General features: G+C 34.8%; 1 protein-coding gene across 2 annotated transcripts in view; it reads left to right on the top strand.

Moving 5' to 3' along the window:
* The window catches only part of LOC118195594 (beta,beta-carotene 15,15'-dioxygenase-like), a 106,853-nt gene that overhangs the window by 28,345 nt on the left and 51,961 nt on the right, over nucleotides 1-26,547 (top strand). The window contains exon 1 of one of the 2 annotated variants that reach the window (XM_035366929.2): nucleotides 12,333-12,489. The exons of the other annotated variant lie outside the window; for it this stretch is intronic. Within the exon in view, the coding sequence (XP_035222820.1) occupies nucleotides 12,429-12,489 (61 nt within the window). The 5' untranslated portion in view covers nucleotides 12,333-12,428. Of the gene's footprint in view, nucleotides 1-12,332; nucleotides 12,490-26,547 lie in introns of those variants that run through there. 2 annotated transcript variants of the gene reach the window in all.

The following is a 26,547-nucleotide window of genomic DNA, read 5'->3' on the forward strand; positions in this document are numbered from 1 at the left end:
TTGAACAATGCTATATATAAATCTAATACATAGCTTAAGTCGCGCGTTTGAGACATAAAAAACGCAAGTTGAATTTCGTCAATCGGCACAGTAGAACGGAAGATATTGAATTGTCCACACCCCCTTTTTTTTTTTTTTTTGTTTGTTTGTTTGCGCAGTGTACAAATTGCAAAATTAAAATTTGAATAACGTAATCTCCACCAAATCTGGAAGCACTAATTTGGAGTTTGAAGTTAGTTTTATTATCGATTTCGATTTCAGATTTTGTTTTTGATTAACAAACTCAAAGACTTCAAAGCGAGCAATAGCCCACTACCGGGAAAAAAAAACATTCCAGCGCGCGAGAGTGTGTACCAGAAATTCTAAATACATGCTCATTTAAAAATTTCTTTGCGATATTGCTGTTGAATTGAATTTTATTATTTAAGTGCAAAGAACATGATATTTAATAAATAAAGGTAACACACAAAACGTTAAAAATGTCCTTTGAGAGTAATGTAAAATCTAAAAACTTTCAGTTTTTTTAGAATTTTTTTAATATTTTAAATTGATTTTTCAGGTAACCTTCAGAAGTTTTTAGACTTGCAAGTTTAAAATTTATATTACAAAAGAAATCAACGTTTTCCCAATTTTTTAATAACTATGCATTTGTTCATTCATAAACGGTATTTACATTTTCCTGTATTTGTTTATTTGTTGAAAGAATATACTTGTTAATTTTAAATATCAATAAAAGCAATTTAATTATTATCCATCATAAATTAGAATAGACTAAACAGATGAAACTATAACAGTTCAACGTTGAAAAGGAAACAGGATCTCTTTATTTTTAATGCACATTGTGTTTGAAGCTAACAGTGGATGTACAGGGTTCAGTGTCACCAAATGTCCTTCTAGTGACAGTAAAAGGTGCAAACACGATTCTTTGCTCTGACATTCTTCTTTCATGGTCTTTCAGCTTTAAATGCCTGCCAGTGAGTGATATTCGGTCAGGGTCTTCGAACGCAAAATGTGTGCTGTTGAACTTTGTAGGCTTTGTTTACATTCAGTGAACGTTAGGCACTATTTTAGTGAAGTCTTCCCAGTTTTTTTTTTTTTTTTTCACTGTTACGTTGCGTTACGCTACCATGTCATTTCTTATTCACGAGATCAGGCAGTAATGACATGACTCCACATATAAGTTTTTTATTTTTTTTCTCTTAAGTGATCTGGCGAATAGTCAGTTTCCCAAACACTCCCATTCGACTTGTAAAGAATTTCCTACTTAGCACGTCCGCCGGCGTTAGGGAGGTTCGGAAATTATTCAGTCTTATTTAATTTTTAATAATGTACCTGTTGCAATTTAAAATCGTTCAGGTTTATTTTACATTATAACTGCTTGACAAACCCAGCGATTTAATTAAAATAAACGAATTTTTTAAGAGTATTTCAACGTTTATTTCCTTTTTAATAATGTATTTAACGTAATTAAAAATCGTTAATTTTTTTATTTCGCACTATAACTGCTTTAAAAAATGAGCAATTTTAGTAAAATAAACGTTCTTATAAATATTTCCTTATTGTTATGAATTTTGTAACTACGTAAATAATTTTAGAGAAACTATACATGAAATTGTAGTATTTGCATAATGTAACACGAAAATCTAAAAAAGAATCTTTGCAGAGAAGCAAGAATACAGGGGCAAGTCTATTTATCAATGAGCAAATGGTGTTCTCGCTAAATTGGTGAAATACCGGCAAGTTGGCTACAGATTTTGGCGACTAATTTTTATCGCTAAATTTCTTGAGAAATCGCCAAATGGTCGTTAAACTTGGCGACATTATGTTCAGGTCCTGTAACTGGTATTGTAACTGTAATTGATTCTGAGATTGAATAAATGTTAATTAATCCAGATATGTAATTTTAACAGTATCCAGTCCTCGTATGCCTCCCAGTAATTTCGAGAAGTGGAAGGTACTAGAGGTTTCTCGGCAGCCTGGGGAAAACATATAAGACCGGAAAGTCTTATATGTTTCAGACCTGTTTACTTCAACGTAAGTTCGGATTATTGAGATATCTCCGTGTTAGCTTTGTTCTTTAGAAGCGCTTTGCATTACTTTGTGTTTAACGTTCTTAGTAGTTTGAAGTGCCACTACTGATTGTACTTTGTGATACTGTGAAGACCAGTATGAATATTTTTTATAGAAAGTTCCAGAATTGCGAAGTGTTTCTTTTGGTAAAATATATTTCATCAATCTATAATCGATTCTGAGTGCATTCAATCTAATACGAACTCGTACGCATGCAACGATGTTTATTGTATTTTTGATAATGTGATTTAAAGTAATAAAATATTGATTATATTGTTAATAATGTATCTAAGCGAAGTACTCGTACTTTAAGACCATTCATTTTTATTTCACTTTATAATTGCTTAACAGACTGGGGGATTTAAATGAAATTAAGATAATTTTCAAATATTTCAATATTTATTTTATTTTGAATAATGAATTTAAAGTAACTAGAAATCGTTTATTTTTATTTGTTATCGTTTATTTTTACATCACATTTAGATAATAGTGAAAAATTTCATATAAATTAAGACAATGTATAACATACCCTACATTTTACACTACAACGAACTTATCGATTTCAATTGCAGCTTTATTGCATAAAAAGATTGTTCTTTAAATACGCTGCATTTGGCAAGAAGTCGCCAAATATGCAGCGCATTGGTGGAATTGAATCTCCGCGGGCAGTTTTCTGCGTATGGATAACTTGAAGAACAGGGCGAAAAGCTGTAAAAAGGTCGTTTTAGCCTTGTATGTGTTCTCAGGTTAGCTTTTCGTGAAGTGCAGGAATTCTCCCTAGTGCTACCAGAATCACGTTTCTCAGAAAAGTCTCGTCTAGCAGAGACCATCGCTAGATGCTACAACCTCTTAATATGTATTGAATAAATGTAATTGACCACTATGTTAGCTGCAACCTTAATTCCATCCTCTTATTGCTTTCCAGTAATTTCGAGAAGGAGAAAGTGCTAGAAATATCTTGCGGCCGGTGGAAAACTACACTCATGTCCATAATTTAAAGATAATTCGGAGTCACGCGGAAATCGAAGTCTAAAATAAATATATCACCTGTAAAATCACTACACACATCTTCAAGAATCAGATGCAAATTTCAGGAAGTAACCAGATGACACCGATAGTACGTCACAATGACGAGAGTGTAAGAGAGTGATATATAAGGAATACAGGCAAAGAAGTAAAATTGTTCGCAGGTGCTTTATAAGCATTTCAGTTCAATAACCGAATAGTTATGACACAAAGGACGCATTTGGATGATTTTTTACGTGGTAGAATTATCGGCCGTCTGGAATGTGGGCGTACCCAACTGGAATTATCAGATGAACTAAAAATTGCCCAGAGTGTCATCCCCAGGCTTTGGCAACGATTTTAAGATGATGGCAATGTGAGTAGACGTTACAGCACAGGTCGTCCCAGAGTTACAACGCCGAATGAGGACCGGTATTTGGCAGTTACTGCCAAAAGAAACAGGCGGAGCACAGCCTCAGACCTGTCTCGTCAGCTCTCTTCAGCCACTGGTACGACAATTTCAAGGCAGACCGTGTACAGACGCTTAGATTAGGCAGATTGGGCTATATGCTCGTAGACTTGTCAGATGCGTTCCACTTACTGCAACTCACTGTCGCCTTCGGTTAGCCTGGAGTAGAGAGCATGCATTGTGGACACCGCAACAGTGGGCTTGTGTGATGTTTTCCAACGAGTCCAGGTTTAGCTTGCAGTCTGATTCTCGCCGGACTTTCATATGGAGAGCTCCAGGTACCCGTTACCACCAAAAAAACATCATTGAACGACACCTTTACGGTGGTGCAGGAGTGCTCGTTTGGGGTGGAATTATTCTGGGTTCCAGAACTGACCTGTATGTTCAAATTGGAACCATGACAAGCCAAATCTACCGGGACGTCATTCTGGAACAACATGTACGTTTGTTTCGGGGCGCCACGGGCGCACAATTTGTGTTTATGGATGACAACGCCCTTCCTCACCGTGCAAACATCGTAAGCGAATGCCTTCAATCGGAGGATATCACCCGTATGGACTGGCCAGCATTCTCACCGGACTTGAATCCAGTAGAGCACGTGTGGGACATGCTTGGCCGACGATTTGCAGCCCGTCAACCTCCTCCTACATGTATACCGGAACTTCGGAGAGCATTGCTTTTTGAGTGGTGTAATATCCCCCAAGATCAGATCGATAATTTGATACTCAGCATGCCTAGGCGTTGTACGGACTGTATTGCATCGTCTGGGAGACATACAATGTATTAACAATCATATCAACCATGTAATATTGTTTTTTGGTAAATAGAGTTTTTTGTAATTTGCTCCAGGGAAAAAATCGCTATTTTTTTTAATAATATCAAACATATATCATCTTTTTTTGCTCTTTACCTTTTGTTTAATAAATAAGCTTTAAAAATAAGTCAGATTTGTTTTGCTTCTAACTCTTCCTTTGCCTGATTTTGCATTATCCTTAATTTATGGACATGAGTGTATTTAAGGCCGAAGAAAGAGCCTCTCCTCTCCAGTTGTTGAATTAGCTGCTGTTGTTATTGTTGCGAAGATCGGATTAGCTTTCTCTTCAGATGCGCTTTGTATTGAGTCGTGTTTAACGTTGTTGGTAGTCTGATTATAGTGCTTGATGCTGTGAACACTCGTACGAATATTTCTTTGAAAAATTCCAGAGTTATGAAATACTTCTTTTGATAAAAAAATAAATTTTATTAACCTATTATCAGACTTGTGCATTCAATCTATAACGAACTCGTACGCGGGCAAGAGTATTATGATTATGTTGGGTATTGTTTATCACAGAGAAAATGAATTTAATAGAGCCATTGCTTTAAAAGGGGTCGATGCTTAGAAAAGATTGACCTCATGTTGGATATTATCTCAATGAAGAGTAGAGTCGAGTAGAGTACAGTAGCCCATGCTCCAACAGAACGAACGATTCTCTCATGTTAAAAATTGAAAGCGGTTGCGGCTCTTACATTACGCTACATTCCAAATGAAAAATTATGAAATTAATTTCATCTACTTCCTGTAACGTTTCGCGAATCGAAAACAAATTGGAGATGATGACATCCATTCGTATGACACCGATTAGAACATCCGGGTCAAAATGCTCGCTTTATCGCCGAGATTTGCATGTGATACGATTTATTTTATCTAACTTTGAAAAAGATAAATACTGTATTTTGAAGGCTAAGGTATTTTATATTTTAACTTATGCAGGGACGAAGATTAGTTATAAAAGCAAGCAGAAGGAAAACAAAATAAGAATACACAAAAATAATGATAAAATACATTTCTATCATATTTCAAGCTATCTTTATCGTAGCATGACGCTTTTTATCGATTGATTATTTTCATTTAGATGCATATTATCCCAATTAAGCTGCCAGATTTCGTCACAGATTTATGTTAGGAAATCAGGTTTTTCCTTGTATTCAAAGATTATTAATACAGGGAATTTAAAAATTACCAGAATCAGCATAATAATACTGCTATCACAAGAATATACTTTTTAGCCCAAAGTGGCAATTTGCCTAGAAGGGCTCTTACATTCGTTTTGGCATTTTCCGTCCAATCATTATAAACGGCGTATCGCTTTTCAAATTTTTGACATTATCGCATTATCTCATTGTGATAAAACAACAGCACCTAGAGCCATCAGATTTTGAATAACGTACGTCTTCACCCGAATATCGGCATCTTGAAGCCAAAATTCGTAATTTGGTTTCTTATCTGTTTCATATTTTGTAAAGCATTTATGATATTTGGTTAAGAAATTCAAAGATTTCAAATACAGGAATGGCACTATTGTACCGGGGTGGCATATTTTTATCTCCAGCGCGCGAGGCTGTGTATCGGAAGTTCTAAAGATATTCTGTTTTGCTATTTTTAAATATTTTTTGACATTGTTATTGATTTGAATTTTATGTGGTTTAGGTGCGAATTTTATGTGGTTTTAAAGATAACATACAAAACGTTAAAAAAAAAAAAAAAAAAAAAAAAAAAAAAAACTTTTGAGCGTGATATAAAATCTGAAAGCTTTCAGATTTTAGATTTATTTTTTACCCAAATGTTTTACGCCGGCAATTTTCGATGTACGTCTGTTGTTCCAACGCTGATCAATTTGCGCAGGAGCAAAGTGGGTATTTCTGTTCTAAAATTTCGAAATTTTCTTCACTGCAACCATATGTTGTTTTAAATCATCCCAATCTCGAGCGAATACCTCCAAATAACAACCTGAAATTTCATTTCGTTTGGTTGAGCGGACGGACCATTAGGTTTCATTTATCGAGGAAGTTTTTTTATGACCACTCTATACAAAACCATCATGATAATCCAGAAGCAATACAAATAGCGTTTTTTGTCCAGAAAGAGCACAATTTTGTTATCCAGAATGTACCATTGTAATCAATAATTCATATCCTTTTTAACATGGTGTAAAATAAATGATGTCGCTTCTCGTTCATTCGAAATAAAGCATCTGTTCCAGATTAAACATAACAAAGCACCAACACAAAAGCACTGAATGTTCTGCTTTCGAACGCTCAACTTTATTTACTGTTGCAGTATAAAAAAGAATTCCAGTTTTGTTTGTCCCGTTTGCCACTAGATTTTGAAAGACGAGCTTCTGTTCGGGTGCACAGACGTGACGAATTGTCAAGCAGAAAAAGCACAACACGCAAGCACAACTGAAAGATGTGCTAATAATACAATTCAAAACTACAAAACAGATCATTTATAGATAAAACTGTTGTTATGTAAGAAATAAAACAGCTCAAAGCTATGCATGCGTACCAAGAAATTCAAAATGAAGGGCAATATAGAAATAAATGTCCTATTCGAGGAACTCTGGGGCTCCATGCAATTTCTGTAGGGGTTCCCCAAGTCAAAATCAAAATTAGAAGGAGTTTTTAGATAATATGTGAACCGCAAAGTCAAAAATAATTAATTAAATACTTTTCATGCTCAGTGTTGTTAATGTTACATTATAATTTTGCTCAGTGTTGCTAGTGTTACGTTACAATTATACTCAGTGCTGCTAATGTTACATTATAATTATGCTGAGCGTTGTTAGTGTTATGCTTAGTGTTATTAGTGTTATATTTTAAATAAGCTCAGTATTGTTAGTGTTATGCTCAATGTTGTTAGTGTTTCATTACAACATTGTTATTTTGTTAGTGTTATATTTTACATATGATCAGTGTTGTTAGTGTTACACTAAAATTACGCTCAGTGTTGTTAGTGTTACGTTATACTTATACTCAGTGTTATTACATTTATGGTGAGAGTTGTTAGTGTTACAATTTACGCTCAATATTAGCGTCAATGTTTTTAGTGTTATGTTCTAATTATGCTCAATGTTATTAGTGTTACATTATAACTATGCTTAGTGTTTTTGTGGTATGCTCAGTGTTGTTAAGTGTTATATTAGGTATTTTCTCTCTCCTTACCACGTGTTTTTATGGTATAACTGAATAGCACCTCCGGTTTGCAACCGGGAGATCCGGTCTTCGAATCACGGCGAGAGGACTGCGCACTTTTCACGTCTCCTAGATCGATAAACATGGCGACTCTACCTTATTAAAAAAATCTGAAATAGACAAATTTTTGTCTGTGATAAAATCATGAGTTCTTTTTTCACACAATGTATTCAGGTATCCATTAAAAATGAGAAATTTTAAGTGCATATTTGACTTGAAAAGAGAGGAGTGTTTTTTTATTCAAATCTAAATATTAAACAGCACTTGCACGATGATTTAACAATCCGTAAAATTATGGAAAATAATTCATAAAATTCGAGCAAAGTTTGTACTTGGATTTATGTGATATTATAGGATCAAAACTGAGGAATCAAACTTGTATATTATAAAGATATTAGTATCAAGAAAATAAACCTATGAGGTATTTCTCCCGCCTTCTTAACGAACCTTCGTGGTGTAGTGGTTTACACAATGAGCCGGTATCCAGAGGTCCGCGGTTCGATTTCCACCGAAGGCGTTGTTAATTTTTCATCTTTCCTGCTTCCAAATTACCTTGTAGAGACATTACGTAATTTGGTGGAAGCAGGCGAGATGAAAAATTAGCAACCGACTTCACCGGGAATCGAACCCTGGACCTCTGGAATACCGGCCCAGTGTGCAGAACCACTACACTACGAAGGTACGCTAGGAAGGGGGGAGAAATACCTTATATACTCCCCCTTTTAAAAGACGACGGGGGTCTTTTAGGGAACCCAATCGCCAAATCCTGGGTGAGGAGAATCGTCATTCAACACCCTTTTAGTTCGGGCGCCACTGTAGAGCCATTACGATTATTTTTGGAAGCCGGAGAGATGAAAAACTTGCAAATGCCTTTGCCAGGAATCGAATCGCGGACCTCTGGATACCGGCCCAGCATGCAGAACCACTACACCACGAAGGCACGCTAGGAAGGTAGGAGAATTACCTTATAACCTAATGACTCTACAAACCTATGGAATCTTCAGAATACCTTGCAGAACTAAATGTTTACAAATTATTTGTAAGCGGCCTTTCTTAATTTCTCTATAACAAATTAAATATATTCAAAACTGTTCACGTTGTTAAATTGTGAACGCCGCAGGATATTGAGATAACACTATACATTTTCCTTTTTAATGTTTTTAAAATTCCAACCTACACCGGACTCTTTCATTCTTACGATACTTTGTAATTTCTACTGATTGATTTGCATATAAGCAAAGTGTCATAAATGAAATACCAAGTTACGAGATGCTTCACATTAATACACATAGCTTCAGAAACTGAAGAAAAAACTAATTAACTATATACATCCATTCAAATTTCTGTCTGTTTAGTACCAAATCTGACAACGTTTCATATCAAAACATGTCATTAATTCCTAAACTGTAAATGTGACAGCAGATTCTTTTTGAAAATCTGCAATGAACGACATTTCTTAATTTCTCTATAACAAATGGCAATCAAAACTTTTCCAAATAAAAGAATTAGGAGGAAAAACGTATCGCAAACACTAATCATTTGATTTCTGAATTTCTTTTAATGACAGTCCTCTTTCTTCTGTATAAGTGATGCATTTTGATATAACAGTTATTTTTTTTTAATATATAGACGTAACAAACAGCTTAACTTCGATAAGCTGTTTACCTTGACAGAGATACTGCTCACTAATGGAAGATCTTTTTTTTTTTTTTTTTTTTTTTTTCAATAACATGTGATTGGTAACTTGTATTCATCGGAATAAGGAAGTTTTTAAGCTCTTCCATCAGTTCGCATCTGTTGTGCTTATTCAAGTAATTAAGTTACTTTCGTGATAAGCATTGACGTAATCTGATTAACAATTATTAGCACCAGTGCTGCTATTCTCACTTTTGTGTTCGTATTACTTTTTAAATAAAAGGACACTGCTATCAAATGTAATCACCATGTACCATTTTAAAGAAATAACATAACAAATAAAGTAAATGAATAAATAAATAAAAAAAAAGAAAAGAAAATCTGAAATGTTTCAGATTTTAAATTACGTCCAAAGGGGCTTTTTTTAACATTTTGTGTGTTACATTTATTTATTAAATATCACGTTCTTCGCACTTAAATCATAAAATTCAGTTCAACAGCAATATCGCAAAACAGTTTTAAAATGAGCATATCTTTTCATATAGAATTTCCGATACAGAGACTGCCGCGCTGGAGATAATTTTTTTTTTTTTGTTTTTTTTTTTTTTTGTTTTTGTTTTTTTCTGTACAAAGTTGCCATGGCTCGCTTTGAAATCCTTGAGATTGTTCATCAAAGATTCGTTAAAATTTTACAAAATAGAAAATCGATCATAAAACAAATTCCAGATTTCAAATTTATTCTTCCACATGCACATATTAGTAGGATGATTACGTCATTCAAAATTCGATGGCTCTATGTACCGTTGTTTTATCACAATGCAAGAAATATACATACATTTATGCAGATTTTTCATTATTTAATTTCTTTAACTATAACACAGGGCGGTAATATTTTGTGGCAACAGTTTCAAAAGTGATTCGCCGTTTGTAGTGAATCGACGCAAAATCGCAAAACGAAAGCAGTAGTCCTTCAGGGCAAAGCCCTTTTGGACTAATAAAAATCTGAAAGCTTTCAGCCTCTATATTTCGCCCAAAGGAGAATTTGTTTAACGTTTCGTGTGTTACCTTTATTTATTAAATACCATGTTCCTCGCACTTAAAACATAAAATTTAATTAAACAGCAATTTCGCAAAATAATTTAAAAAGAGCATATCGTTAGAATTTCCAATACACAGTCTCGCGCGCTAGAGATAATTTTTTTTTTTCGCAGTGTTGCCATTGCTCGCTTTGAAATCGTTGAGTTTCTCAACCAAAAATTCGTTAAAGTTTAATAAAATCTGAAATAAATAATGAAACAAATTCCAAATTCAAGCGGAGGACTATGTTATTCAAAATTCGATGTCTTTTGGTACCGTTGTTTTTTCACAGTGCGAGAAACATACCTACATTCATGCAGATTCTTCATTATTTAATTTCTTTAAATATAATGCGGGGCTCTAATATTTGACGGCAACAATTTGAAAAGTGAAACGCTGTGTATAGTAGAAAGTTGCCTCTTTGGGCTAAAAACGTGTGGCAACACAAATAAAATAATGTTGCCACCAAACGTTATCGCCGTGTACTATTTAAAAAAGGAACGAATAACAAGCAAAATTAATTTTTGATATGAACTCTTACATGTTCACATGTATTTTATACATAAATTATCAGAAGTAATTATGTGTTACTAATTATACTTATTATACTAACGAGTTAATATACTATATATATTATATATTATAAACGAGAATTAATAATACGCTATATACATAACGCTACATGCATACGATACATAACGCTAAAGTAGAAATAACAATTATGTACCAGTTAATATTATACAGTTACAAAATATAAATATCGTTACAAATTGCTGAGTGCTGAATTTAGGAAAAATAAAATAAATAAAAAATAGTCTGAAAAGTTTCAGATTTTAAGGGTGGCTCTAAAAAGGCTCTCTTTGTTAAGGTGTTTTCTGCGATCTTCTTGAGCTTGCGATTTACCAGTCTGCTCTTGCACTCACTCCTGCTAACCCATTTCTTTTTTCTTTTAGCTTAATTCTTATGCATCGTTTTCTTCGGACTTACGACACATACAGTTCAACAACAAAATCACAAAATTTTTTAAAACTGCAGAGGAGTTTATCTGCAGAGGAGTCGGTATTGTGTTGATGTTAACTTGTTGAGAGCACACGAAGAGAACTAATTTTTTTTTTTTACTGCTCAATAATCTCTCTCTCGAACCGTTCTTAATTACTCTTATTTTCGAGAACGTGAATTTGAAGAAGGCATCACCAGTGCTTCAAAGCAGTATATGGGCTCCTTGTTAGTTCCTACCTCCATGGCCAAAACATAGACTAGTCCAAAAGGGGCGTTATTACTTGTTGGGAAAATGAAAGGTCACGTGAAGGTCTTCTCTTCTCGGGGAAAGAGAGATTTACGCTCCAGGGAAAGTCCCCATCCTTCCGCCCATTTTTGAGAATAATAACCCGGCCGGAAAGGCGCATACATGTTTGCGCTCATGATCGGCGATGAGACGGTAAAACTATATTTCTCTACCTTATTTTCTTCACCACATGCATGCAAACCTTAAATTTGTAAAAATTGCATTATAAAAGGAAATTTTATTCATGAATGTTTATGGAATTTGCTTTACTCGTATCCAGAGCCTGACTAAGGCAAGGACATGCGGGGTAGTTGCCCCGGAAACCCCACGTCAGAGGGAATCGAATAGAAAATTTATTATTATAATAATTTAAATACTTCCATAAAGTTTGGCTGTTCATTGCTGAAGTAGTGAAGCAGAAGGGGGGGGGAGGGTGCCCAAAGAAGTTTTTGTTCCGGGCCCCAATTAGGTTAAGTCGGGCAATGCTCATATCTTAGTTTCTAGATATCCACTTTAATTTATTTATTCTATTCTAGTTCTATAACAAGTGTGATTTTCGTGAATTTTATTTTCAGTAATAATGCTAATAATTTCGAAATTTTTGACTTATTTGCATGTACTTGCTGTGTCATTGATGCAGGTTACCCAAAAAGTACTTTCGGTCATTTCAAATTTCTGCAAAATAATAATTTTCCAAATCTGTCTACTGCGCAACACGAATTCTTGCTACTCGCGGGAGCTCCCGTGACGTCATCTGACAGGGGCGACCTCTTTTCCCGCATCTAATTGTTGCGCACGAGACCGTAGAATCACTTTCACTGTGAGTGCCGAAGGTGATCGTGAGCGGGAAGAGAGAGAGCGCGAGGATTAAACATGGAACGGTTGTTTAAATCTGTCGAGCATTATCCCGACCCCCATGATGCCGAAATAATAGGTAGGCATTAATGCCATTCTTTTCAGTAATGTATTTCCATTTTTAAGGAGAAAAAACTAAATATATTGCTTTTTGGTTAAATAACCAGCTACCATCTAATTTCATTAACGGCGTTTCAAATTGCAGAGCTCAAATTTTTTAAATATAAATGGAAATTGATCTTTATAATATAGACTTTTCAATTTATCGATATTGTATTGCAAATTTATAGCATGAAATTCAATTCTTTATATTTTGTGCAGATATGTACGGTACGAATAATTAATTGAAAAGAACGGCTCTTACGTGGCCGGTTGTAATAAACTTGACGAAATTTTAAAATTGTAAATTCAGCTCTAGTTAATATATGAAGTGTTTTTAGGTTTATAATAATTAGCCTTATGATTTGGAGACTTTAAATTTTATTGTCATGATAATAAAGGTAGTAATCCTTTTAAAATCACTTTTAACAAGTAGATAATAGTAGTAGTAACGAGTAGATTTTAACAAGTAAAGTTTTGTGTAAAATGCAGTTTGACTTCCAAAAAATAAATAAAAAAATAGCGGAATGTGTTAATAATATAATAGAAGTACTAGTTAAAGCAAATTTCTTATTCTAACAGGTTTTTGGGCTTAGTTTTGTGAAACCTGAAAGTTTAGCGCTTTTCGACAACTTGTTTAGAGAAAAATATATTTCGCAATTTTTATGCTGAAATCAAAATTTGTTTAATGATGTTTTATTTAACACTTCGGTTTCATAATCCCGAAATTTAAACTCCATATATATCGTGCACTTGCGTAGAAGATTTTTGACTCTATAACATCAACTTGTTTGATGGGAGAAAAGAAACCCGCCGAAGTCAAAATAAACAAAACAATCTTCTACTTGGCGTAGATTTTGTTCGAAGAGTTTCAATTAAAATTTACGCCTTTGCTGTATTGCTTATTTGAAAATCAATGTGTATCTTTGAAGTCTTAATTTTTTAAATTAAGTAGATGAACTAAGTTTTCTGTTAAAAGATATTTTAAGGAAGCAATTTTGAATTTTCCTAGATTGTTCAATTATACATAGAACGATACATTTTAAGTTGTTTAAATTTCTCCAAGTATTATTATTTGCGTGTTCCGTCTAAAAGCACAACACGGAAGGAAGGGATGCCTTCGTGAAGGACTTCCTAAAAAGAAAACTGACACGCATTAACACGTTACACATGGGGAAAACCATGAAAACGCGCATGCAGCTAGCACGTTTGCGGGATTCGAAAGAAAGACCGAACGACCAGTGTTCAGGGACTTTACCGCTTTGCTGCTAGTGGGCCAATTTCTCAAAGTAGAACCGCATTTTTTTAAAACTAAAATTGTTTTTTGCCTCTGGAAATTTTTTTATAATTAGTTATAATGTAAATGTATCCTAATTCAGTTCTATATGAAGTCGGTACAAATATTTATTATCAGTGATGTAATTCAAGGTAAACTTAATTTATAATTTGTAAATCGATGTTCAAGGTTTTAAACCATCGTTTTTTAAAGCAAAATTATCTTTTAAATGCTATTCATATTTAATCGAATTTGAATATAAAGGGTCAATTTCTAATTGCAGAAGTGAAGCGTTTAATAAGATTCTATCACATGCCCATTAGTAATCTCCGCCTGTACGATTTTCATATGCATCCATATCAATGAATGATTTAAGTAGTAGCGCGAATCTCGGTCACGAGAGAAGTCGCGTTCCAAGTTTGCACTGTCATGGTTTTTTTTTTTTTCTTATAAAAAGGAAATCTCCCCTTTTGTTATGAGGGACCCTCAAAAGTTTAGGAGTTGGGACCGCCTCCCACTTTGTAAATTCGGCTCTAGTTAATATCTGAAGTGTTAATAATTATCCTTATGATTTGGAGACTTTTTGTGTAATGTTGGAAACGGAATATGGAGAAAATTTAGCTTTAATTATTAGGTAAACCTGCACTAAAATTTAGCTCAAGGCTTTAGATTTCACGCTATCTGTTAAATTTAATTTCTGTTTAACTTCGTAAAAAATAAACACATTAAAGTGTCGTGCCAACTCTACGAAACAAAACATGAAACGTGGAAAAGTGAATTAAAACACTGTATTCTTAAAAATATTGTGTTTAGATAAATGTAAAAATATATTCCTAAAGCACCATTTCCTTCACGTTTTTAAGTTCACTGTTATAAATTTTCTCCGTTTAAGTGTTTTAAGCTTTGCGAAGTTTTTAAAGTTGAGAGAATTGAGCGATTTTTGTCGTATTTCGAATTATTAAAATTATTGCTCCTGATGTTGCGACTTGGCTCATTTATCTGACAGGATCATTAAAACAAGCCCACGAAATTCATCGGTGCAAGGAGTGAAAGATTGCGCCTGCCTTTGCTCAGTTCCGCCCCCAAAGTCGAAGAGCACCGCCGGGGGGTGATTATTGTTACTGAATAGTATTTATTAAATAGTCGCACATTTCAGAAATTTTCTGCTTTCGTTATGTCTATAAAACAACTTCAAAGCTTTTTCATGTACTAAAACACTTAAATCATAAAACATTAAACTGTTTTTCTCTTTTTGAAATGCTTATGAAGTGGGGAAAATTTTAGCTGAGTTTTAGCACCGAGTTCGATACCTTTATTTTTTGTCGTCATTAAAGTTTTAATATTTAACCCTTCAAGATTTTTCACTGAAGTTTTAAGACAAAACTAAAAGCTAATTTCAAGTTACTAATCTTAAAAATTTTATCTCGGAACTTTTCCTCTCAGTTTTGGCTCAGGATATGTTTATACTTAAGATTGTGCGAATCGCATTAAACTAATCTCAAGCTTGATAAGTACATAATTTTATCTTGGCTTTAAACATACTTCCGTAAGTAATGGCAATAACATAGTATGAAATAATATCTGTAAAATACAATCGCATAGTCTGCGATTTAGCTTTTCTGACAACTTTCGTATTTGCGGAATAAGTTTAGCAGTTGGTGTGCCGCAGGGAATTTATAAAATGAAAAGCTATCCTTTTAAAACTTAATTTTCTAAAAGCATTTTTTCTGCGATTTAAATTTATCGCATTATCCATTTGAATGAACTGCGGGTAACATTTTTAAAATTTTAACACGAGTATTCTGGAATAGCCTTTTAGTATCGCTAACCATTTATCCACTATATGAGTTGAAATTAAATACTGATAATTAAACTTTATGAAATCTTAAAACTTTACTATCCAATCATAATCACTCTGCGATTAAAATTGCCAAACTTTGAATTTTCAATGTAATTTTTATTTCTGTACTCCGATGTTAGCGGAAAAGGATTGTAGTGGTAATTTGATAGTCATTTCTTTATTTCGTGTTTAGCAATCGCTTCTACGCAAGTACCTTCGGAAGTTTTTTTTCCCGATGCAGTTTTCTGAGCCGCATGAACTCCTCTAAGTAAGACTTCAAATGGTGTTTTGCTGTATTCTTAGGTTTCTTCTTCCGCCCTTTAGTTCGTTTAGTTTAGTTCTTAGGTTTCTTCTTCCGCCGTTTTTTCTTCCGCCTCATACCAACTGGGTATTTTGCATATGAACACCGCAATGTGCAAATTGTAATACTGATAGTTACTTAGCGATATATTTTCTTGGTAAACTAATAGAATCACCTTTATTGTTTGGTGTATACCATGAGCGGCCGAAAAATAAAGTCGTTGAATATTGGTAGTTCGGACCTAGGTTTCGATTCCAAGCAAGTGGGCTGGTTGCATCGCTGTTTCCGTGATTTTTCCCATGTATTTTCCTTAGAAAGACCTCCACGAAGGCATTTTCTCCTTAGGCAGATAATACTAGTATGCTTTGCCTTAATTAACCAAGCCATAACCAACTCATAGCAGCCCATGATCTTCCGAAATAAAAAAAAACCTTAAATAAAAAAAAATGTTCTTAAAACTACCACCTAGCCTCGAAGACGGTATAGTGGTTAAGGGAGACGATCGATATCAAACGGCCGGGGTTCGTATCTCGGAGAAGGCTGTAACTGTCCCTCCCTCCATAGGAGGCAAAGGTGGCTTACGTATTAGATGCCTCTATGATAAGTGACCACCGCTTCTGGTTTTGGTAATTGCCAAGCCGAAGTCGGCTGAAAGTCTGCGATTGTTTAAAAAACTCTGGCTTGAAACATGGGGTTGTCGTACGATTGCAATAGCGTAGGTGTTTTCAAAACTCTAAAAATGCATATACATTTATTTAAATTTAGATTATTTTTAATGTTCCATAAATTAAATAAGAAAAAGTAATTTTATTCATGAACTATAACTAAATTCTAAAATAAATGACTGACCTCTTTCCCTCCTTGAACCTATTAAATTCTCACCAAGGGGGAACCCCTGCAATAGCGAATGTCTTGTTATGGTGGCGCAGTAGCCATTTATTCGCTTTTTATTGGCGAATATTAGTTCTCCATTAACATGTAAGTACTCTGCACACACAAAAAAAGTACAGTTCTAAATCTCGCGTTCTACTGGGCGTATTGACGAAATTTAACTCTTGTTTGTCATGTCTCGAAACCGAGACTTAAAATATATGCTATGTGTGTGATTATGGCAAAGCCTCGAGGGCTATCTGCCTGTGGAAGACTTTCTAAGGGAAACTGGCTCGTATATACGTTACACATGGGGAAAACCACGAAAACGCCCATGCAGCCAGCCCCTTCACGGGATTCGAACCTCGGACCGAACTACCACCGCTCGGCCGCTGGTGGGCCGGATATATGCTGTATTTATACACAGCATTGTTCTAACAGAGGTATTTTGACATTAAATAACTTTCCTGAAATAATATACCGATCTTTCCATATTAGTTTGAATTTTTATAGATTGTGATTATGCCAAGTTCTATAAAAATTCGCACGAGTAGATTTTAAATTACCTCTCGGAAATTTAGCTCTTTAATGCTAATTCAATTTGATATGTAATTGCCTTTTTATTAAACTTGATTCATTCTTTTGCAGTTCGAAAATTTAGTATCAACCTAAATAAAATTTGCAGATATGATTTTATTTATATTTTTAGTAATTTTTTATAAATTTTTCGAAAAACACTTTAATTATAATTTTAAAAATTTTTGCAATGGCCTTAAGCAGATGTATTTCTAAGTATACCTGCAAAAAATGAGTTCTTATTCAAACTTCCCAACATGTACATGAATTTATCAGCGCGTTTTGAAATTTGGTATATCTGTTATAAGCGATAATAATTACTAATGTGTTTTATGAACTTAAAACTTTTTGAAAGAATGAGCCATGGCACCTTTTTTCACTCGTGTACAGTGAAAGGAAGTAGGTTACCATAAATTAAGAATTTCGCGATGCGAATTCTTGGCGCAACTGAGAAGAGTACGCCAAGATAAATTTTTAAATTTATTGGTAAGTTACTCACCAAATTTTACAAAACTGAATATGTATACTGTTTGAATCGTAAAATCGAAATATGGGAGAAAGGTATGTCATTTCAGTCGGATTCTGTCGAAATGCCCTTGTTAGAATAGTAAGTCACGCTTTCAAGGCATGAGACTCTAATTTGGTCAATCGACCTTGTAGAACGAGATAATAGAAATGTCTTTTTTTGTATGTGTAGAATGTACCTTTGTTTCTATTGTTTCTGGGCAAGAAATTAAAAACTGAAATGAGAACGAAGATGTTTATTTGCAGTGTTAAGGTTTCAACTGAAACTAACTATATAATTCAATTCGACTAGGAGAGTAATTGAAAGTGAATAAATACCCGAAACGTTTTTACAAATCTTCCCTACAGAGAAGACTGGTAGATGTATTACAAATTCGGATTATAGAAATGGGATACCAGATTCTTGAATTTCAATAAAACCGAATGTACAATCTTCAGATTCCACTAGCAGACATCAAAGGGTTTGTCAAAGCAAAATTCTCAGCAAATGGCAGAAGCAATGGGATGACAAAGTATATAACAAGCTGAGAAATGTAAAACCCACCATTGGATACTGGCCGTGTATGGTTAATAGAAGGGGGGATGTTCTCTTGACTCGACTGAGAATTGGCCATTGTCGCCTGACCCACGAGTATCTTCTGAAGGGAGAAGAGAATCCCAGCTGCCCAAACTGCAATGCAGATCTGACAGTCCATGACATCTTAATGGAATGCCAGAGTTTTAATTATTTTCGCCAAAAACAATTTTAATTGTTCAGAACTGGACTTGGTAAATTTAATAGGAAAAACACACCATCGTAATTTGATTCTGTTTTTAAAAGATATTGGCTTTTAAAATGACTAATTGCATTGTTACCATTTGTCTAGCGCAGGTAACCTTGACAGGTTTTGTGCCAAATTACAATAATCCAATCCAAGCAATAAAACCGTGCATCTATAATGGTAAAACCAAACTGAAGGTGTCATCGAAGTAAGGAAATTGGTCACAGCATACAGCGGTGCAGAAAACCACATTTTAAACTCAAACGACTCAAACAAGTTACATTTTTTTTGAGGAATACAAATTTTAGTTGGAAACTCGAATAGTTGATAATGCATGTAAGAAACATATTTCAAATTCTAAATTTTATTCACGATATGCAATGATTAGATTCGTAGAATATATGTTGGTAACGCCGAAATTCTACCTGAAATCAGTAACTTGTAAACTGATAGTTTTACTTTTTTGCTTTGTAACGTATTCTACGACTAAAATCTATTCTGAAAACTGACAAGGTTTCGAATCTAGAAATACGTTTATGAATATCTGCACGTCATTTTGAATCTACTTTCATGTAATTATTTCTATAAATCTTGGTTAAATCTGTATCAGTTTGCAGATCTAGTATTCGAGTGGTTTTGTGCGCCCAACCCGAGTTTTACTTAACGCACTGGCGATGAGTTTCGGGAATCTTTTTCGAGGTACGCCGCTGATTGGATTTTCCGGTTTGCTTGCAAACAAATTTGATTAATGTACTTGTAAAATGGCATTTTTCAAATTGGTTGAAATTTTTTTTATTTCCTGATAGATCATACGCGAAGTGAAAGTTATCAGTTTTACTTTAATGCTGACGCAAAAAGTGGATTGCATTTAACTTTCTGTAAATTAATTACACGAATAATGACGAGATGATTATCACCAGCTCAACATTTTCCCTCAACAAGAGGACTCTGACAATCATTACCAGGAATTACGACGTACTTTCAGTTGCGTCCAGTTCTAGGCCCACCAGCAGCCGAGTAGTAAGAATGCTAATAATTAGACTTGGGTTTAAATCTCGGCAAACGTGCTGGCTGCATGGGAGTTTGTTTTTTTGTGCCCCGCAAATGACACAATTTACCTTAATGTCCTCCACAAAGGCATTCTTTCTTGGACAGCCTCAAATGCTTTGCTTGAGTGCTTCAGTTCAGTCTGTTCGTGCTCATCTGATCTTTAATAAAAGTTTTATAACTTTTGTACGTATCCTGATTCGCTAAACACTGCCAGTTCGGTTCGCGGTTTGAATTTCAGCAAATGAGCTGGCTGCATGGGCGTTTCCGTGGTTCATCCCGTGTGTAACGTGGATTACGAGCCAGTTTCTCTTAGTTTTCCACTAAATTAATCTCTCTTCTTAGGTAGATGGACCTCTCGTAATTTGCAGTCATCAAATAAACCAAACTAATCCACATATAACACGGGTAGGAGGAAGTTTCCTTTAGAAAGTCCTCCACGAAGGCAGAAAGCCCTCGAGCGCTTTGTGATATTCAAATAAACTATCTGCGCACCTTTATCATTGTGCCGCATTTTTTAGTGCTTTGTCGTATTCGACCCTTGGTGTTTTGGCATATACAACACTTTTAGAAAATCCTCCACGAATGCATCCTTTTCCTTAGGCAGATAGCGCTCGAGCCCTTTCCCATATTGAAATTGACCCTCCGCATATGTGTTTAAACTCGAATGTGCTAGATGTAAATTAATATAATCCATAAAATCTTCTATTTGGTATTAAAAATCTTAAACTGCCTAAACGGTATAAAATTGCGATTATTTTATTAGACTGTAACAAAGCAGAATATTTTAAAGTCTGAAAAGGAAAATATTGATTATATTGTAAAATTTCATAGAGGACCACGTGGTAACTATAGTGTGCTTGTCATAAACCAGTAAATTCAGATTAAATACCGAACTGTACATAATCCGTATTTCTTTTTCGTCTCATAACTGCCATTGTGTCAGTCAATTCAATCTTGAATCCATTCAATCATTAAATCTTGAATCCACTCAATCTTGAACATGCAAATTGTCTGCTAAAGGTAGGCTGCCACTAAAAATAATCTTCACCTAGCTTTGAGAGTAGGCCGTACCTGTTTCAATGAGATTACCCACGGCTAACTGGTTAATCTTCGGCAGCCATTCGTTTGTATTTTATAGGCCCTTTCATCGGAACTAAAAATGGGGCTGGAATTTTTTATTCGGAGTTATTTCGGAGCAGATGGCTGTTTAGCCAGCCTGCAGACCTTGAAATACATAATTTTTACGTGAATCCAATATCAGTCTGAGCTGGAATGTTACTTAGTTTTAGATTAATATTTGGAAATGCAATTAATTGCATTTGATTTTCACTATTTTTCTGTTGTATACGTGAAAATTACCTTGCATCTACACTGGAAAAGAGTACTAAAACATCTTGAGTAAACAGTCGTTTTATTTACCAAATTCATCGATATCTTTTTTACAATATAACTTCCAGAGTGTGAAATATTTTCGATTGTTTTTCGTTGATGAAATCTAAAACATTTTTGATAATCGGCTAAATTTATCTTTCGGACAAAAGGTGCTTTTTTTGTAACCTTATCTACTAAATCATTTACTTTTAGTCTCCAGAATTAATCTGATAACTACAGAATATCTAGCGTTTTCCTAATCGAACTATTATTCCAAACTTCGTACTTTGATTTACAGCATAGAGAAAATATTATACACGTGGTATGATAAAAAAAAAACAATTTTTTGAAGTGTTTTAAATATTAATATGGTGATTCATATTTAAATGAATGAAACCATCTCAAAAACATTGGCGCATTTAACGCAATTAACATGCAGGTAATAAAATTTAAAGCTATCTTCGCTTGTAATTGAAAGTTAATGGTAAAAGTATTAGTACACGTAACATTATGCTAATATTGAAACGTTTGCAATGCCTTAATGCAATGACTTTTGTTGAAGTAACAGTTTAAAAATGTTTACTTTACCAAATTCAAGTGTATTTCTTTAATTTTTCTCTGTTATTCTAAATTATTCTTAAGGCCGTATTTATTTCATATTGAGCATTTTTTTCTTTCCAGTACATTCGATTGGGTTAATGTCTGATGTGAAGTTTCTAGAACGTAGTGCATTGCAGCCGAGTTTCATATCGGGCGTTCCTTCAGTTTGAGCTTTATGTAAGGAGGATTATTTTGTTGAATGTAAAAATACTTAGAAAAAAAAACGTTTTGGGCAGCTGTTCCTAATTTCATTTTAAAACGCTCAAATCTTTAAAATACCAACAATAATCTGAAAGTTTAATTACGCAGCTTTCAACACTCCACCACGCCATTAAATTTCCATAGTTATTTTCCCGTTGCTTGTATATTCTTCGGGGCTTCGACAGCTTTCCTTTACGCCAAATTCCATCTATCCGATTGCGGGAACGAGTAGCCGACCGGTGAAGTCGCTGAACGCTGGTATTTCGACCTAATTTTAATTTCAGGCAAACGGTTGCATGGGCGTCTTCGTGTTTTTCCACATGTGTAACGTGGATACGAATGAACTGCCCATAGAAAGTCCTTCACTTTATTATGTTTTGGCTCTCAGAACATTTATACAAGCAACATGTAAAGCAATCGGAAATAACTAGCTGTAGCTACAGCGTGCTATCTCCATGACAGAAGCGTGTGTGTGTGGGGGGAAATTGGCTCCCCCGACCACTACGAGCCATCACCTACCATATCCCACTACGGATATAGTACCTTACAAGAGGTTCATCATCAAACACGCACCTGCGATAAGAAATATATGTAAAATTATACAGCAGCTGAGCGCCCTAGGGCAGGATGTCTGCCAACCAACATAGGAATAATAGCATACACAGCGCAATAATTCTATCTCTATTGTAACTTAGCAGGTGTTATGTCTAAAATTGTAAATAAGTAAGTGTATAAGTAACTGTGTAATGTAAGTAATGTAAGTAATAGTGTAATGTAATTTAATCAATGAGTGTAATACGTCGAACTATGTGTACTTTTAACATAACGTAATCGGTAATGTAGTCATTAGCGCGTGTAACGCGTGCCCCATGTGTATTATTTTAAGTAACGCATATATGATTATAAGGCAAAGTATGTGTGCCTATCTTGTTATATAGCATAATGTCATTTAAGAAGTAATAGCAATAATGTAAACTATAAGTAATCCAGTTAAAAAGTAACTTAGCAAGTTCGCAATACAATTAGCTTAACGTAGTATACAGTCAGGTTATAACTCTAATAAGTGTAGATTAATGTCATGCATTATGTATGTGTAGTCTTATGTCATGTGAAGTGTAAAGTATGTATGTACTAATTCATGGAAGTATTATGTATAAGTTTAATGTCATATATCATGTATGTAATGTTTCATGTATGCATTATGGCCTATGAACACCCAGGTCAACCATTAACATAAGAATCTGTACATAACCAATGTCAAACTGGAATAGCCCCTGTATGGCCATGTAAACTTTTTCATGAAGGCTCAGTAACGCCCGGTGCGCCCTTGTGGGACCCCAGGGAGTTCTTGTATCTATATAGGGGAGGGCGTGGGACATGTGCCTGTTTACCTCCGTTAAACACCAGGCGTCCCCGTCCTCCGTCACCTGTAGCTACAGTAAAAATTTCTGTACAAGAAAATCGGAACATTTAAAAGGGCGTGAATATTTTCCCTTTATATTCTAAGCATTTTTTGTGCATTAAAAAATTGTTAATTTATCGCAAAATCTTCACTTTTAAGCGTTTGATTTTCCCGTTTTGAAATGTATTATAAACAATAAGCTAATCTAAAATAAGTGGGGTTAAAAATTTAACGCATGACTCGTAAGTACTTTTTCCTCGCTGTACGTTTGGTTACGGCCTTGGGGCCTAAACATATCCAAAGCTCGATTCCTATCATCTTGGTGCTGTCGGCGGCAAATTTTCATAGTTTTCTAAACGTTAAATCAATGTGCGCGTAATCTCTAAATTCCGAAAAGGGGCAAAATCGCTGAACACTGGTAGTTCGATTCGGGGTTTGAACCCTGGCGAACGGGTTGACTATATTGGTGTTTTCGTAGTTTTCCCAATGTCTAATGTGTTAACGGGCAATTTCTTTGGAAAGTCCTTCCCGAAAGCATCCCTTCTCTTAGGCAGAGAGCCCTCAAGTGCTTTGCCATATTCAAATGAACCAAACCATTCCTTTCCCGAATAACCATCTGGGAGTCTAATTCATGTCCTCGATTATTTTCGAACTTGGGTCTTTAATTATATTTTTATGCGACACTTGGGAATTCTCATTCATTCGATTTAAATGCAGCAACATATGCCTCTTAAATAAAAATCAGGTTGACAGATAAATGACAGCAGAAATACATTTATGTATGAAAAGTCCAAGAGCTGCTACAAAGACGAAGTATATTTTATGAGGTTTATTTTGTTACATTTTGCGAGGTTTGTTCTTGATAAAAACATACGTAATAAGTTAGTATATTATACATTCCTTGAGAAATAAGCGATAAAGCTGTTTTTGTTGTTCAGATTGTTATTTTTCAATTTATTTTCTTCGTATTTTTAATAGCATCCGGGTAATCATTTTATACGGCAATAGTCATGACTAGATGAAGTGATTTTATTGACTTTACTCCGCAAGTTAAGTTTTATGCCGATAATCACTGGCATATTAGAAATGTTCTTATGACTATAGTTTGGCAGCACAGAATTTTCCTTTCATGTTATTTCAGCAGGAACTCCCGAATCTAAGGGGTATTTAGTGGATTACTCTTCCTTTAAACGGTATTTGTTAATGAAATCGTACCAAAACAGGAATAAGTACAGAACGCCAGCAGCCGACTGATAAAATAAGTGAACACTGGTAATTATCAAAGTTCAAATCCTGGTGACCGGACTGGCTGCATGAGTTTTCGTGGCCTTCTCCACGTGTAATGCCAATACGGGCCTTTTTTCCCTTAAAATACTTCACGAAGGCATACCTCCTCTTAGGTAGGTAGCCCAAGCGTGTTTCTCTATATAATAATCCAATCTATTTCTGAGCATGTATACCTATGCTAGGCAAGGAGGAAGCTTTGTCCTTCACAGTGAAATGTTTGAGCTAGTTTCCGAAGCTGCATAATCACACCCTATTTGAATGCATATATGCATTCTGTGCTGAAAGCCAAAATTTATCATTCTTCAGCGATAAGCTGTTTAGTGATTCAGCGAGCCGAAGCTTTTCATGGAGTTCTTGATGCATGCGTTGCCACACGTTCAGTTAGTCTGCAAATGTTCTGTTTTCAGTCATTTCACTAACCCACTAGCGGTCAATGGTTAAAACTCCTGACAACTGGTACTTCAATCTGGGTTCGACTCCAAGCGAAGAGACTGGCTGCATAGGCATTTTGAGGTTTTCCGATGTGTAACGTGGTTTTCCCAGTTTTCTTTATTAATTCCTCAACGAAGGCATCCCTCCCATTAGTGTTTTGTTATAACCAAATGAACGAAAGAAGCCACTCTGATTATCGTCCCTGTTCATATATTGCGCAAGGTTCTCTTCCTGTGACAGTGACGGTTCCTCCAAAATGGTTTATGTACACATTTAAAGAAAGCCACTATTTAACATGCCAACCGCACTTCTAGCATCATTAATTTTCAACCTGTCAGAGCTGTTATTCTCATGAAATTTCCCCCAGCGTATCTTAACTCCAGCCTAATATTTTGGGAAAAGTTTAATTGTTTAGCACTTTCGCTACCCTGTGCAGTTCATTTTCCTGCGCATGAATTTTCGTCCTTTATATGTCGTAGATGGTAGCTTTATTTTTTATTCAGACGATAGCTAATGTATATTTTAGAGTATGTAATCTTTAATTTTCTCGGTGTGCAACTGCCTATATTGTTAGATGTGCGTTTCTGCTACTGATCTGAAAAGCAGCTTTCTGAATAGATTTTAAACTGTTTTCGAAGAATTTTTACTGTTTTAAACCCAATTTATTAACTCTTAATTGATAATTTAAACAAGTCATAATTTTTACATAGAAAAGTTGTAGTAGCCGCCGATCGCTTGTCTTAGCCACTTTCATGTTTAAGATAAATATAAATATTAAAAGTCTAAAGCGTAATTAGGTGTAATTAAAATTCGAAAGGCAAATTTTTCATTTTTGAAAACCAAAAATAAATTCCCGAAAATCCGCTTCACCAGTTCTACATCCCTCTTACAGAGGGAATGCAGTATTACCCAGGTTGGTGTTAAAAATGGGATGTAGAAGTTGTTCAAGATTTCACATCTGTTTATACAAGTGTACAACTGTTTGAATGCATGTTTCAGTGCTGAAGTTATGCACGCAGTTTGAAACACTGACTAGAAATAAACTGTAATGTACAACGTACAAATACCTGGATGTGTAACTTGATAACAGCCTGCTACGGTTATCAGAAAACTAGACATGGCTTGTGTTCACGTTACACGTGAGAAGCCAAGAACCTACCCGTATGGCTAATTGTCGCTTTTGATTCCGAGGCAAACTACCGGAGTTTACGTCTTATCCTGTCGACCTTTTTGGGCCGAGCAGAATAAGGAAAAATTGGTTCATCGGGGAGTAAATACCTTGGAAAATCAGATTCGTAAGATAACTAAAACTGATTTTCCAGGATGTTTTGGCAAGTCGTTACATACATTTTACAAATGAAAATATTCTAGAATAGTAAGTAGACACCAAAAATTAGGAAATGGATGATGCAATACGAAAACTATACATATTCTAGTATAGAATCATCTAAAATGATAGTTTTAGAGCTTTGATAATTTTGTTTCGTGTATATTTGAGTACAGCATAAACGCATTTCTTAAAAGCTAGTTTTGAGAAAGGTGTCGT

This window comes from Stegodyphus dumicola, chromosome 8 (genome assembly GCF_044657685.1).
Source record: "Stegodyphus dumicola isolate Sdum_Otavi_A_Nest chromosome 8, ASM4465768v1".
NCBI lineage: Eukaryota > Metazoa > Arthropoda > Arachnida > Araneae > Eresidae > Stegodyphus > Stegodyphus dumicola.